Source organism: Phragmites australis, chromosome 17 (genome assembly GCF_958298935.1).
Source record: "Phragmites australis chromosome 17, lpPhrAust1.1, whole genome shotgun sequence".
Classification (NCBI taxonomy): Eukaryota; Viridiplantae; Streptophyta; class Magnoliopsida; order Poales; family Poaceae; genus Phragmites; species Phragmites australis.
In genome coordinates this window covers 17,561,086-17,577,279 of record NC_084937.1, presented here as the reverse complement: position 1 = coordinate 17,577,279, position 16,194 = coordinate 17,561,086, and the positions used below count along the sequence as shown (strand labels likewise).

At 40.9% G+C, this 16,194-nt stretch overlaps 2 protein-coding genes across 2 annotated transcripts; one reads left to right on the top strand and one right to left on the bottom strand.

Annotated features, from left to right (window-relative positions):
* The first annotated feature begins 3,850 nt into the window (after nucleotides 1-3,850).
* LOC133896928 (chaperone protein dnaJ 20, chloroplastic-like) lies at nucleotides 3,851-4,150 on the top strand. Its single transcript, XM_062337559.1, has one exon. It carries the CDS (start codon nucleotides 3,851-3,853, stop codon nucleotides 4,148-4,150), a length of 300 nt encoding a protein of 99 aa, XP_062193543.1.
* A 7,608-nt stretch (nucleotides 4,151-11,758) lies between these two features.
* On the bottom strand, nucleotides 11,759-12,758 carry LOC133897492 (chaperone protein dnaJ 20, chloroplastic-like). Its single transcript, XM_062338237.1, has one exon. The coding sequence runs from the start codon at nucleotides 12,482-12,484 to the stop codon at nucleotides 12,026-12,028; it is 459 nt and encodes a 152-aa protein (XP_062194221.1). The 5' UTR covers nucleotides 12,485-12,758; the 3' UTR covers nucleotides 11,759-12,025.
* Nucleotides 12,759-16,194: the final 3,436 nt, after the last annotated feature.

The following is a 16,194-nucleotide window of genomic DNA, read 5'->3' as shown; positions in this document are numbered from 1 at the left end:
TGTGAACTATATTTGTGGCAATGTTAATGATGATGCTAGTGTTTGGCATTCACGGTTATGTCATTTGAATTTTGGTTCTATGACTCGACTTTTCAGCATGAGTTTAATTCCAAATTTTTCCATGGTCAAAGGTTCTAAGTGCCATAATTGTGTGCAATCAAAACAACCTCGTAAGCCCCACAAGATAGCCGAGGAGAGAAATTTGGTACCTCTAGAACTCATTCATTCAGATCTATGTGAAATGAATGGTGTGTTGACGAAAGGTAGAAAAAGATATTTCATGACTTCAATTGATTACACGACTAGATATTGCTATGTTTATTTGTTGAAAACAAAAGATGAGACTCTAGATCACTTTAAAATCTATAAGGCAGAAGTTGAGAATCAACTAGAGAGAAGGATCAAAAGAATTAGATTAGATCATTGTGGAGAGTATTTCTCTAGTGATTTCGACTTATTCTGTGAGAAACATGGGATTATTCATGAGAGGACACCTCCCTGTTCATCCTAATCAAACGGGGTTGCCGAAAGTAAGAACCGCACATTGACTGACATGGTTAATGTCATATGAGACACTGCAGGATTATCTAAGGCATGGTGGGGGGAGGTCCTGTTGTCTTCATTTCATATCCTGAATAGAGTTTTTCTCAAGGATAAGGAGAAAACCCTATTTGAAGAATGGAAAGGGAGAAAGCCATCACTTTCTTATTTGCACACTTGGGGATGCTTGGCGAAAGTCAATGTACCAATAACTAAAAAGCGCAAGCTCGGACCTAAAATAGTAGATCGTGTCTTTCTGGGATATGCTCATCAGAGCATTACGTATAGATTTTTAGTGGTTAAATCTGAGGTACCTGACGTGCATGTCGATACAATGACGGAGTCTCGTGATGCAACGTTTTTTTAGCACATATTTCCTATGAAAGATTTATATAGCATGTCTAGACTATCTTCTGAGATAATTTCTGAACCTACTCCACCTCTTAAGTTTATTGAACAAATACATGAGCAAGATCCTGAGGAGGATGACAGTGATGCTCCTAGGAGGAGTAAGAGATAAATGAATGCAAAGTCTTTTGGTGATAATTTCACTGTATACCTTGTGGATAATACTCCCAAGTCTATTTCAGAAGCGTTTGCATCTCCAGATGCAAACTACTGAAAGGAGGCTGTTCGGAGCGAAATAGATTCCATCCTCGCAAATGTGACTTGGGAGGTCACAAAACGACCATATGGTTGCAAACCTGTGGGTTGCAAGTAGGTGTCCAAGAAGAAGCTTATCCTCGATTGTACTATTGAAAAGTACAAGGCTCGACTTATGGCTAAAGGTTATACCCAAAAGGAAGGTGAAGACTTGTTTGACACTTATTCACCTGTTGCGAGATTGACTACTATCCGAGTGCTACTTTCATTGGCTACCTCATATGGTCTCATCGTTCATCAGATGGACGTTAAGATATCTTTCTTTAATGGAGAGTTGGACGAGAAAATTTATATGGAACAATCTGATGGGTTTGCAGTAAAAGGTCATAAAGGCATGGTTTGTAAGTTGTTGAAGTCCTAGTATGGCCTTAAACAAGCTCCTAAACAATGGCATGAGAAGTTCGACGAAACTTTAACATCTGCAGGCTTTTCGATCAATAAGGCAGATAAATGTGTGTACTATCGCTATGGTGGGGGTAAGGGAGTTATATTGTGCTTGTATGTTGATGATATATTGATATTTGGGACAAACCTTGACGTGGTTAATGAGGTCAAGTCTTTCTTATCTCAAAGCTTTGATATGAAAGATCTGAGTGAGGCTGATGTAATCTTAAACATCAAGTTAATCAAAGGAGAAAATGAGATTACTCTTACACAATCTCATTAGGTTGAGAAGGTCTTGAGCCGCTTTGGCTACCAGGACAGCAAACCTTCTTCAATACCTTATGATCCCAATATGATACTTCGAAAGAATAAGAAAAGTGACAGGAACCAACTGAGATACTCTTAGATTATTGGGTCACTCATGTACCTAGCTGGTGCTACAAGGCCTGACATCTCATTTGCTGTGAGCAAACTGAGTCGCTTTACTTCTAACCCGGGTGATGAATATTGACGTGCGCTTGGACGAGTCATGCGTTGTTTGCTTGGTACTATGAGTTATGATCTTCACTATTCTGGGTACCCATCGATACTGGAGGGTTATAGTGATTCAAACTGGATATATGATGATGATAAGATTTACACCATAAATGGATATGTATTCACTCTAGGTGATGCTACTATGTCATAGAGGTCTTGTAAACAGACCATCTTGATGAGGTCAACTATGGAAGCAGAACTCACTGTATTAGACACAACCACTGTTGAGATAGAATGGCTACGTGAGTTGTTGATAGACTTACCTGTGGTTGAGAAACCGGTACCAGTTATCCTTATGAATTGTGGTAATCAGATGGTTATTATCGAAGTAAATAGTTCTAAGAATAATGACAAGTCCTCAAGGCACGTAAAGAGATGATTGAAGTCTGTCAGAAAATTAAGAAACTCTGAAGTGATAACCTTGGATTATATCCAAACATCTAAGAACCAGGCAGATCACTTTACAAAGGGACTATCATGGAGTGTGATAGATAATGTATCAAAGGAGATGGGTATGAGACCCATGCGAGTTATACCATAGTGGTAGCCTAGCCTATGTGATCGGAGATTCCGTGAATTAGGACCTGGGAATAACAAGCTATTGGTCTAACTGGAGGAGAGTACATTTGTTGTTTGACCCAATCGAGTGAAGATGCAATACTTTCAGAGATCTGTAAGGTAGGTTGGCTATTGCCTTAATGTGTTCTATTGGCTTTAAGTAGCGAAGATTCTGACCTATAGGGCATTTTTGAAAGAACACGGCTATATGAGTCTGACTATTGATCGCAGTCTATGAAATTTGGGTGATCTCTAGTAAACTCATGAAGAGACCATGGAGTAGGACTTATATGCTCCACATGCGTGGTAGCCTACTCACAGCTAAGTATTAGTTATGATTTTAAGTAAAACTTGTTTGCACAAAACTTGCAATTCAAGATATAGTCTATTGTTCAAGTTGTGAATGAATTTAGCTTGATGTTCTAGATGGATGTTCAACTTAATAGTCTCCACAGAAATACTGGTATATCAAACAACAGTGGGAAACTGACAATTCTCTATGAACTTTAAGATCTAATAGGGGATTGTTAGAATTATTGGGGCCGGCCCATGTAATAATTCCTAATAAATCTCAAAATTTCATATTGTGGAGAGGTGACTCATGTTAAGGTCCATCCTCTATTAGTATCATATTGCTAATGGATGTAGAGGTGGGAGAATTTTCTCCCTATATGTATGCAAGGATCTCCATCTTATCGGTGACACGTACAACATAGACTGCTAATTGAGAGTAGCCCTAAAATTAGTAACGCTCTCATTACGCGAGTCTATATAAGAGTTAGGGTTTTACCTCTTTCTCTCTCGGTTGTGCTGTCGTTGTAGTCTATTTCATCCCGGCGTCGGCGTGTACCGGTGAACGGGAGAGCAGATCTCCGAAACCCTTACTCTTGAGATCTTGCACCGGGAAAGGGCGAATAAGATTTTTGAGAAGCGCTTCGCACGACTGCTTAAGTTTTTCACCACAGCTCGTCTTCCTAGTTATTTGGACGCTGCCCGCTATCATCGTTAACAAATTCGGCGCGTCATTAGCAGGATCAATCGCGCCATCAACACAGTACAATCAGCATCTTCAGCAACCTCCATAACGCAGGACCAGTACGTAAAAAACATGTTACTCGTACTTTATTTCCTGTGATTTCTAATTTTAAGTATAAGTAGATCTAATCATATGTTGTGCTTTCCTACGGCTGGCGCTGCGGCACTACCCGACGTGTGCCCTCCGTTGCGGCGGGCCGAGTCCACGGCGCTCTTCCTGGAGCTGCGGCGCGCCTACGAGACGCTCTCCGACCCGGTGCGGCGGGTGCGCTACTACGCCGACCTGAGGACAGTCGGGGAGCCGGCGAGGCCGGGCGTTGAGTTCAAGAGGGACGTGTGGGAGTCCCAGCTGTGCGTGCTACGGACGCGCTCCGAACGGCGCCAGAGGGAGAGGAGCGGCCGCGGGCGCCGGTCTGATTGGGCGCGCGCATGACAACTATAGCTCATCACGAGATACTACTGGAGGTGTCGTGCTTGTTCGATAGATCCCGTTGTGTTCTGATTCATTCTTTGATTGACCGTGAGACTCATGGCATCTGCGTTTTACTGGAGTGTACGTCTGAGTTGTGTAAAGTGGAAAATCATAAATTCGTTGTTGTATGTAGTAGTAATTCATTCCCTGAAAGTTTGCTTGATTATAATGTAAACAACACTGGATGCAAATTTACGCCCGAGACAAATTGAAATCACGTTAAATCCGTTACACATACTGCCGAGCTATGACTGATCTTCTTGAAACCGAGGAGAGGAACCCGATCGAGAGGCTAGAAGTCAGTGGGTGCAACCGTGCAGGAATGGCAAGCGCTTCTGTGAACTGTTCTCGCCGCAATCAAGCACGGTTCCCTTTCGACGCAGATTGGACACCGGTGCGCGGCCGCCGTGTTCGACTCCATCAGCGGCAGCGTGTGGTCGCGTGCGTAGGAAGTGGAGCAGCCGAGTAGATACTAGATACGCAGTCGACTACCAACGCACTCGCTGAAACGACCAAGGCAGGGGAGGCAGCAAGGTCGTGTCACAGCGGCCTGCATCAACCGGCGGACGGCATACCTACCTACTGCCCGGTGCTCCGGAGCTAACCGCGTTCTAGTTTCTTGTTTTCCTTTTTTTAAGAAGAAACCGCGTTCTAGCTGCTGGTAATTTTTTTATTTTTTAAACTTTATAGAAAAATTAAAATAAACCCTCGCCAACTATATTTTCAAATATAAACTGTTTGGCTACGCCATGAACCATAGACAAAACCTATGGTCAAATCCTTGTGTGATGCCATGTCCCATGGTATGGCCAAAAAGGTTAGATTTGGAAGTACACTTAGGGAGTGTATATTTTTAAAATTTTATTAAGAAAAGGTTCAAAATAGTCGCTGGTGGCTGCCACTGCATTGTTGGCAATAGCACCATACAGGCTCCACAAGCCCTTGGATTCAATCAGTCATCCCTATATAACTTTGAAAGACATGATGCGATATTTTTTATTCTTCTAAAAAAACTTTAACAGAATTTGTGAGGGCTTGCAGAAGGGAAATATGTTTGATCTATTCGACAAAAGTGAATTGCGCTATTGAACTTGTCCCTTACGTGCAAATAGGTCGGTGTTCTTAAAAATTGGACTAATACATCACTAAGCTTTTTTAAGTGGATCATCATAGGTCACTGATGTAATGACACATGTTGAGCCTACATGCGATAGGACTAGTTGAAGTATAATTTAATTATCCATCTTCCTTATTAGTTTAGGGTTTTAGGTAAAATGATGAGTCTTAATATAGTATTAGAGATAAGAAGTCTTAAGTTCGAGTTATGGCTCAAGTAATTTTAGAAAAAAACAATATTAGGTAAATTTCAAAACCAATACACTTACTTGATAAAAAATATTGCATATCTATTCCATAAAACTACACATCTGTTACAGATAATACTGTGAAATACAGTGTCCCGGTTAAGACTGCATTCATACATGTATGCTACCGCTCCCCCCCCCCCCCCTTCATTGAGATGTAATATTTAGAGCCATTTTATCTCAGTAGGATATACCTTTAAACTGCCGGACAGTGCATCTGTGCACCCGGATCTTAAGGTATCAGATGACTTTGTCGTGTAGCGGATTGTAGGTAGCAGCGATGGAGAAACAGTTGTCATCCTCCAGAGATGTTTCTCATAAAAAAAATCAGAGATCTTTCTCATCCTTTGTAACCAAGTGTTCATAAAATTCATAAATCAATATGTTGTATGTTGATAAACTTGACATTTCTACGGATTGTTTCCATCGAACTAGAAGAATGTAAATATGTGTCAGGGCGTTATCTAGTTCAAAAGAGGAATCCACAACTGGTCTCTTAATCATCGGGACTGGGGCCCTTCGACATACTGGTGACGAGAAACACCTCATTTGAAGTTTACATGGAGAACGAAAGTGGGATCTCTGACTCAAGGCACCTTCTAAATAGCGTAACCATGTTTCGGTGATTGACTTGAGACGGAACAACAACCTCATGGATTAATTCTTTGAATTATATTCTTTGACTTTATGATGATGAAAATTAATTGGTTTGGTAGCATAACAGTTTTATGATGTACCGTGTACATCACCTCCAGGTTTGCAAACATCATCACTGTTATTTTCCGCCTTCTTTAGTTTGTTGAAGCTCTCGTGATGATGATACAGATGAGCAAGAAGCATATCACAACCAGTCGATGGCAATAAGAAAGAAGATCATAAGCAGTTACGCAGAGTGCTTTAAAAATCTTATTCGTTCTCTTCCGGTGCATTATCTTAATAACAACGGATTCCGGAGACAAGCTCTCCCGATCACTGATACATGCCGTCACGGCGGGATAAAGTAATCTACATGTGGCAGCGGACCAGAGAGAAGGAAGCAAAACCCTAAATTGTGTACTTTGTAGCGACGGTCAATAGATATATGAAGAGAAAGCTAGTAGTTGATACGCGTCTCGATCGGACTCGATTACGCACAATGATCGAACTTTTAACCGATATGATTTCTATATATAATTGTGTACTATTTTCCCACGAAGCAAAAGAATAAAATTGTAAAATGGAGGCACCACGCCCTGACCTAGCAAGCGAACGCGAGCGTGTGGTCTTCTATATTCCTCTCATCCATATGTGCTAAGGGGTAGAGGACACATTTCTTTCAAGTTGCTCTTCCTCCACCTCTACTAGCAACGTGAGATTAAATCCACTACCACTATTTTTATTGTATCTTTGAGATTTATTGATAATTAATCTTAAAATGAAATGGGTCAAGCCCATATATTTAACAAAAAATGGGGTATACAAGCATCTAACTAAAAACTGTTGCGTGGTCGGAGTTGATTAATTAGAAGATTGTTTTCTAAAATAGGGTATGCTAGAATCTGATTTGAACCATGGTTGTTTTAAGAACATGAGGCATGACATGAACTAATCAGCTCAGCACAACAGTTAAAGTCTTCATAGTACTGTACTGTACTGTATTGTGATCGATGCCTGCCCACAGTCGCATGATATATCCTCGTGTGTAGCGAAACGGACTGCAGTTAGCAGCGGTGAAGAATGCAGAAACACTCGTCTTCCTCGAGATCTTTTTCATCAAAAGTTGGTTCTTGTCGTATGTATAGGGTTAGTTGCAAACTAGCCGGCAGCCCGTTGTTTCAGCTACTAATCAAACTTTGGCCTATCTTTCGTTCTCTCTTATCTCGTTATCTGAGCTGGTGATCAATCAAATATCTTATGCAACTTAACCTAGATCAATGTAATTAAGATCACTGGTAGACCCAAATTTCCTTCTTGTTTAGGTATCGATACCCTATTGGGTAAGAAAGTTGGTTGAGAACATAAATGTACGTCTAGACCAAAGTTTGAGTCTTCTTAGAAGACGGGAATGAAATGACAAATGTCCTTTAACTGAACATATACTTAATGTAAATATAATTGTGCAAACTTCACAAAAGATCATCCAAAAATCTCTCTTCCAATATTCTTAATTACCTTCCTCTTGCCTATTTTAACCGAAAGTTGTAGTTTATAGATCGCGTCGATAGAGAAAACATCACTTGTAACTACACGAATACGTACCATTATATATAAGATTTGGTGGTTGCATTGAAGAATGAAAGGCCGGCAGTCTTCATCGATCATGGGTTAGTTTACTTGATCTTCTAAGTTAAATACGGACCGGTATACTGTTCAACTTGAATGAGTTCATTATGTAAGACAAAGTACACGATATGATAAATCGTATTCTGATTCCCCATGTGTTCCTTTATGTATGAACGAGATTGATGATTAGAGTAGGGTAAATATACGCCTCACAAAATTTCTTTCAAAATTCTATAGCATTTTCTTTTGTTTCACCCAACGCACGTCAAAAATTGAATTGGAAGCGAATAAAGAGAAACAAATAAAAAAAACCGATAACATGTAATTCTATGGATGAGGTATGAATATAAAGTTCCATTTAAGATCATTCTATGATCATAACCACAAAAAGCTCGAAACTTCAAAAGAAACTCAAGAAGATGGTCACCATGTGAAGAAACTCTCCAAGTAGATGACTTAGAAGAAAGGGAATGTGAGACCCAAATTTATACTATTGTACACGCATTTTATGCCTCTAGCAACAAAGAGATCAAATTCACAAGGGTGGAAAAACTGCAGCTCAAAAAGAAAAATGAAAATCACAACTGAAAAATAAAGACTTGCAAGAAAAGTAAGAAAACCAAAAGAAAGAGACTAGAAGGAGATGAACGCAAGCTCATACGAGAAAATCAACTTTATTAAACACAGAGGTCAACCATATTTTAGGCAGATTACAAAATACTTTCCTCTCACACAAGCTCTAACATATTACAAAGCTTAGTCTATCCTCTTCTCTCTTCCAAACCCTATCACTAGGCTCTCAAATAATTGACTCAAATATTTTCTATAGCCCTACACCTCTATTATAGATCTAGGGAGGTAGCTTAGCCCTTAAGCTTCCTTATTCCCAAAATATCCCTCGCTTACAATGGTCTCCTACCTACCATCAAGGTATTTTGGTCCATTTTTCGTTCTGTCCATTGAATGACTATGACACTTTCATGACTTAGCTTTGCCTTGACTCTTGATTTGCGATGATGCCACGTGCACTTCATCCCTCCATGGTTTTGAGGCCAAACTGTAAAACCGCCTCATATGCTTCTCAAAGCGTGACTCACTGTTGCTTGCTTTGACCCCAAGTAAGCATCCCGATGTTGATATATATACTCCGTCTTGCGATCTTGACTGCCAGCAAGTCTCTCCCGCTCCTGATCTCTCGACCCGCCTTGTCACTTGCACTGGTATCCTCTTCGCTTGACTTTATCACCACATCGTCTTCATCTTTCTTTTCATGCTTTGCTTGACCTCCAAGTACACAGCTAGGATCACCCTTGATCCTATCTGGCCTCCTTGATCATCCGGCACTAAACTCCCCGTTTGGCCCTGATCATCCCGTCGTTGATCGTCAAGTTGCATCTATCACATGCACAACATTAGACAGGCAAACATGTAGCTCCAAACCTCCAAAAGCTTCTCCACTTAGCCCAATATCAAAATCCCCGTCGAAGGACCAAAACCATGAAAAATTGTGAACACCGGATGTTCCGGTATGCACTTGTCTCTGAACACCGGATCATTCGGTGTGTGCAATGATTTCTCCACTGAAAACCTTCTGGAAAACCCTCCAGTGAAACCTCCAGTGTGTACCAAGTCCATCACCTGATTATTCGGTGAGTATATCTGCATCAGACCCTATTTTGTATCCTCTCTGATTAATTGTCTAGTATACCCTCCAATGCTCACTCTGCTCATCACTGGATCATCCGGTGTGCATCTTCCCTCTGGCACTAAAAACAGACTTCTCTTAAAAACTATCCAATGTGTATCGAGCTCTATCGCCACTATTTGATGGGTCAAACTCCACCTAGCACAGAAAACATATATTTCTGAAAAATGCTCGGGTGTTCACATCTCCTGAATACCGCATCATCTGGTGCACAGTCCAAGTTTTACCTCTATATGGAAAATACTCTGGTGTTACACTATCTCTGATCACCGGACTATTCAGTGTATATAATTTTCTATACACTGGACCATACAGTGATTACAATTTCACTGGACTTAGAGACAAAAACATAAGCTCTATTTCCTTTTGACACATGATTATATTTGCAACATATAGATGTGCCCATATAACTCAAAACTCACCAAAACAAGACTATAATCTTATCAATCACTCATCACACATAAATCAATACACATTTCCCCTTATTTCTCACTTTGGCACTTCTGGTGCATCTAATGGTCTCTGCACCGTATCTAAGGGGCAGTTGTGTTACTGAAATGGTCGCCGTGTATTTCATCACCTCTAACGCACGAATGGTCTTCTCACGATCGGTAGATGTTTATGATTATTTAGCTTACGTTTAGTTTGTCTCGCATCTGTACGCTCGGCGTCTCAAATTTTCTTTTAGAATATATATGCTGCGTGGTTAACACTGTTATATTATTGACTAAATCAAATAAGTAGATAAATTAATTAAGACGGTCAGACCTTATGAGAACTAAATCAATTGACAGAATGATTAATTAAGAGCAACGCTATTTTTCAGTCGTCTGAAATCAGGTGGTCTCTCTCACCTCCCTTCCCTCTGTGACACGCTTTCCCGTCCCACCTGCGTCCTCCTGGCATCTCCGTCAACAGATCCATACCCACCGCCATGTTAACCTCACTGTTTTAGAGATCCTCATCCTGACACCAACCTATTTGATGGTCCTCCACCGTCTGTGACCAATGACGCCTTAGTCGTCTTGCCACTCTGTTCCTGTACCCACCTCCTCCGTCAGTATGTCCTCCCTTCTCTAGGAGCTTTTCTAATCTCAGCGATAAAGAAAGCCCCTAACCCCCGCTGGCGGTCACCTTTCTTCATCATCTAAGAGATGAGCTCGTTTTCGCACGTTCACGAATGTTTCACACCTATCGAGATTTCAGCCCGAACTCCAGAAAACGTGATGGGAAGACCTGATGAGAAGGACAAGTAAAGATAAACGAGTACATACAGGCATACGTGTGAAAATTGAAATACAGGCTGTGCAACAGCCAACACGTAATGCAAAAACGGGACCACGAGTGGACGTGCAACTCTAATATGATACTGTTTCATTGCAGATAACTTAGCTTACTCTCTGTTGGGTAGGTACACAAGCAAGCACTGCAAACTTGAAAAGATGCTGGTATATGGTTTGAAACGTGAAAAAGAGTTTCATTTTCAAGGTAGATCGCTAGTTACATTAGATATGGCACATTTTCTCCTCTTCTTTAATTTTCCCTTAAGGGCCTTATTCATGTAGGCTTCTGGTTTCATAATAACGGATTTTCTGGACGAAAAATTGCAAGATCTCACTCGAGTTTCTTAGGCCGTTCTCCTCCCTCTTTGGCTTTGCCATCCACCACGTCCTCTGCCACTATCGACGTGCAAAGAATTCGTGCACCTGGATGTTCTCCTCTTTGGCTTCACCATCCACCATGACCTCTGCCACCATCGATTACGGATTATGGTTCACCCAGAATGGATTGTTTAAGGGATGGAGGGGTTGGAGGAAGTATTTCAAGATAATGGCCCCACCATAATATTGGACAAGGATGGTGTGCAACAATTAGCGGGAAGGGCGAGGGTTAGGGCTACTAATTCGGTGGCGGTAGTCACCGACTAAAAGATTAGAATGGACACAAGGTGATGTAGTAGAGTGGCAAAGATTAAGTGGTGAGCACATCCAACAACGGTTAACCGCCACATATGTGGATGAACATGGAAGGGTGTGGTGATGAGGTGGATCCCTTTTATGCTCATCTTCTTTCCTTTCTTCTCTGCTTCATTTTTTAATAACGGAAATACAACTCACAACATCTGTACTAATTAGAGATACACAATCATTACACCATCATAAACACTTGTTACAACAAAAAAACGAAAACCCAAAAATAATATGTCAATCAAATTGCCAAGCTATGATCAGCCAAAGAAACAAAGTAACCTCTGGTTCATGAATATCAATTTGATCGGCAGTTTGTACAATGGGTGTTTAATTTGTTTCATACACAAATTTGTATCCATTGCTTTTTTTCATTAAACCAAACAAACTCTAAAGAGATGAATTAATACATACAGACTTGTAAGTTATAACTTCACACTACTCAGGTACACCCCAGTAAAAAACAGATGCAATGAGTCTCGCGATCAAAGAACAATCAGAACATCCCAAACTCGTCACGCGTGCCTCGTGCGCCTAATCAGACCGGCGGCCGCCGCCGCCGCTGGGAGCGCGCGCGCAGCGCGCACAGCTGCGCCTCCCACACGTCCCTCGAGAATTCAACGCCTGCCCTCGCCGCCGCCTCCTCCCCGCCCGTCGTCCTCAGCTGGGCGTCGTACCGCACCCTCCGCGCCGGGTCGGAGAGCGTCTCGTAGGCGCGACGGAGCTCGAGGAAGAGCTCCGTGGACTCGGCGCGCCGCGACGCCGGGCACACGTCGGGGTGGTACCGCAGCGCCAGCCGCCGGTACGCACGCTTGATCTCCTCCGCGCCCACGGCCGCCGAGCGCTCCAGCGACAGCACCTTGTAGTAGTCCTTCCCAATGCTCTCCGACCATGAACTAGCCCTCGCTACAGCCTTCACCTTGCAGTGGCTCCTCCGGTCATATGTATTGATCCTGCCCGCGCACCTCGCCATGGGGACGGTGCGGCTGCTGCTCATGGTAGGCTAGCTAGCTGATCGAACGAACCAAGTCGTCTCGTCTCTGTAGGTGACTGAGAGCTAGCGAGGTGCGGCGGTGCTTGCGATTGCAATGGCGTCTATATATAGCGCGTGGAAGGGTGGCCCGAGGACGAGACAAACAAGGCGGGCAGGGCCGGCGGTACGCGTTTTGCACGGGAGGCTGCCAACGCCGCCATCGTCGCCGAGCTGTGGCGGGGCGGACCGGTGAAATGGAGGTTTGCCAATGGATTGTACTGGGATGGAGACGGCAAAGATGCATGCGTTGGATTTGGGGTAAAGCAATAAATTTTGTGGGAATAACTACGAAGGCGCAGGTGCCCGTTTGGTAGGTACAAATTGAACTGAAGACAAGGAAGCGAGAGCGCGCCTGCGGGACGACGTGGCAGCTTGCATCGACGAGAGATCTCTTGAATCACTTAGGATGTAAAATAGATAGTTGGTATCTAAATTATCTGATATTTATTTTTGTTAAAATATGAATATGAATATTTGTATCTGTATCTGTTTCTAAAACGGATACTAAAATAGATGTATTCGAATTCACTTTTGAGAATCCGATTCAAACGTAGATATCCGAATTGCTTTAAATTCGGATATAGATATGGTTAATATCCGTATCCGTCAATTATAGAACCAAATTTTGCTAATATTTTAGAAATTTCAGAGGTGAACAAAATTTATATATTCCGGTCCAATTAAATTGGAACAAATTTCAGTCAAATTTGACCAATAATTTAAATTTTTGACGTGAACTTCAAATAAAATTTCTAAAATTTCGATAATTCTATTAATTCCAAATGTAAACAAAATTTTTTTGCACCAAAATAAAAATTCTTATCGTTAAATGTGTAGGATATTTGCTTATAACCCGATCGAGTAGATATTTGAATGCGGATTTGGATTTGAACTATCCGATTCGTATTCGCATTTGAGGATATTCGAATTTGTATTTATATTCGTATTAAAATATAGATATCAATGTGAAAAGTGAATTATTTGATTCGTTTCCATCCTAGAATCATCCTTGTGATGAAGGGATGTAAATTGCTCTCTTTTTTGTTAAAAAATATGTTCATTTTCCAAAATGCTTTATACACACGCTACTGCAGAAACGCTTATCAGTATTGGTTCAAAATTGTCATTAGCGACGGGTTTTGAACCGACACTGATTACTCGGCACTAATAGTCTGATAGTCACAGACTATCCGTGTCAGTTATAAAACCAACACTAAAATCTCCATCAATGCTGGTTGGTGGCTCTAACCAGCACTGATAGTCGGTTCTTGATTCATCGTTTATAGGGCCGAAAAAAGCCAAAAAAAAAATTTGCGACCAGATCACCCAGTCACTGCTCACCCGACCCAATAGTAGCTCCACGATTTTCGCTCGCATATGCTTCGTAGGACTCAAACTCGCGACCTCACAGCAGCTCCTCTCTCACGCATGTCATGCTCTAACCATCTCACCTCTTATTTGTTTTGGACTATAATAGCAAAATTAATTATTTTGACATGTTCTGATTAATTGTTTAAATGGTCATTTAGGCATCTAAATAATCTTAGATAATAAAGTAATCAACTACAAAATTGTAGATCTCATCGAATGCTACAATTTTCATATAAAATTTTTTTCCATCCAAATTAGTATAAAAAGTTTATGAATGTTTTAAGATAATGTGTCAATTGACCACGGTGGATAGCTGAAACTTTGTTATGATAATTTGTGCGCTTAAATGGTCTCAAATTAAAAGATTTTTAACTATAAAGTTGTAGATCTCGTCGTAATTTTTATATAAAGTTTTTCACTATCAGACTAGTACGAAAAAGTTATGAATTTTTTAAAATAAATTGTAACAGTAACAATCATCGGTGATGGTTCGTGACTAGAACCGGCACTGATACTTACTATCAGTACTGGTTTGTGACTAGAACCAGTATTGATACTGATTTATCAGTATCGGTTCGTGGTTAGAATCGGTACTGATATATCGATACTGATTTACGAGTGTCGGTTCGTAGCTAGAACCGATACTGATACGAATAATGACTATTAGTATCAGTTCTTAGATCTTCAGTCATTATTCATGTGTGAGAGTTTAAAAACCAATATTAATGTTTTTAATAATAATTATTGTTAAATCGGTTTATCAGAGGCTACGAGTACATAGTAGTGACAGTATCAGGTTAGACTGCGGACGTTCTCCCATGTGGACACAGTTCTGCAAATCGCGACGGCGAGAGGCGGTGACGCCGGCGCCCCGGCGTGTTAGGTGCATTGAGGCGGCCGCCGGCACGCCTACAGCCTGGTCATACTAACATGACGTCGTCGGTGGAGAGCGAAGAAGGAGTCGTTTTCCTAATCCTGCAGGTATTTTTTTTGCCACGGCAGAAAGGTGATTCCTATCGTATATATGCAGGTCTAGTTGCAAGAAAACAACTGACCAGCGAACCAATGTTTCAGCTAGTTCAAACGTCCGGCAACCTTTATTCTTGGTTCTCTCTTATCTCAGATGGGGGGCCAATCGAGCATTTTATATGTGAAACTCAAACTAGAATGTAATCCAGATCAAGTTCACCGGTCGCGCTGAAATCCCCTTCTTTTGTAACTGTCCAAATCCTATCCCGCGAAACTGTGGCTTGTAACAGTACTTGATTTACTCGACGTTTAATGTATATATATATATATATAGTGTGGCTTTATCTCTAGGCACTAAAAGACAAAACTACAAACTCGCATTATCCTACCGCTATAATCGAATATAACGGTATCATGGAGACAAAGCATCACTCTTTTAATGCCTAGAAACAAATTTACTTATTTTAAAATATCCACCTATATTTATAGCAGCCCCTCAATGCTTTGATCTGGATGAGTCCAGTATATGTAAGACAAAGAACAAACAATGCACGGCTTGGACCAAATCATACCGCAATTCGATCACGTGTGCTTCTTTAGCATTTCTGGTGCAATATCGAATGGTCTTCTATCTTCCGACGATTCGGTAGACGCATATGTTATTCTGACTTTAAGCTTATCTGTTGATGACCTGTACGCACGAACAATATAATCGTGTAGTTTGACAATACCGCGCGCGCATAGGCTTGGTGCTCTAAATTGTTGACTAAATTAAATAAGCAAAAAGACTAATTAAGGCGGTAAAGTACAAATGAACGTGTGTGAAAATTAGGCCGTATAGCAATGCAAAATAAGGACTTATACGACCAAGTCTAATATGGTGCTGCTCCTTGCAGAATATTACTTGGTTAGCTTGCAGGTGTACAAAACCAACCGTGTTGGTATATGTACAAAAGTATTTTGAAACATGACAAAGGGTCTCATTTTGCTAGGTAAGATCCCTAGTAAGATGGCTTCTAGCTTTTGGAATCTGAATCTTTTTTATGTACTTCATCCGTTTAGAAATAGTAAATATATATTTTTTTTGAAAAGTTAAACTTTATATACTTTGACTAGCATTTAATTAAATCATAAAAATATTAATATATAAAAATTATATAACTAGGTGTACAATTCAAAATAATTTCACACTATATATTTTATAGCTATAAATAATATATTTTGTATGAAAATCTTAGTTAAAATCCAACTGACTACTGGGGAGGGATGTCCTTGTCCAAATGCATCACATAATATATTGGTTATGTTGATTATGTTGTGAAGCTAATCAAAAC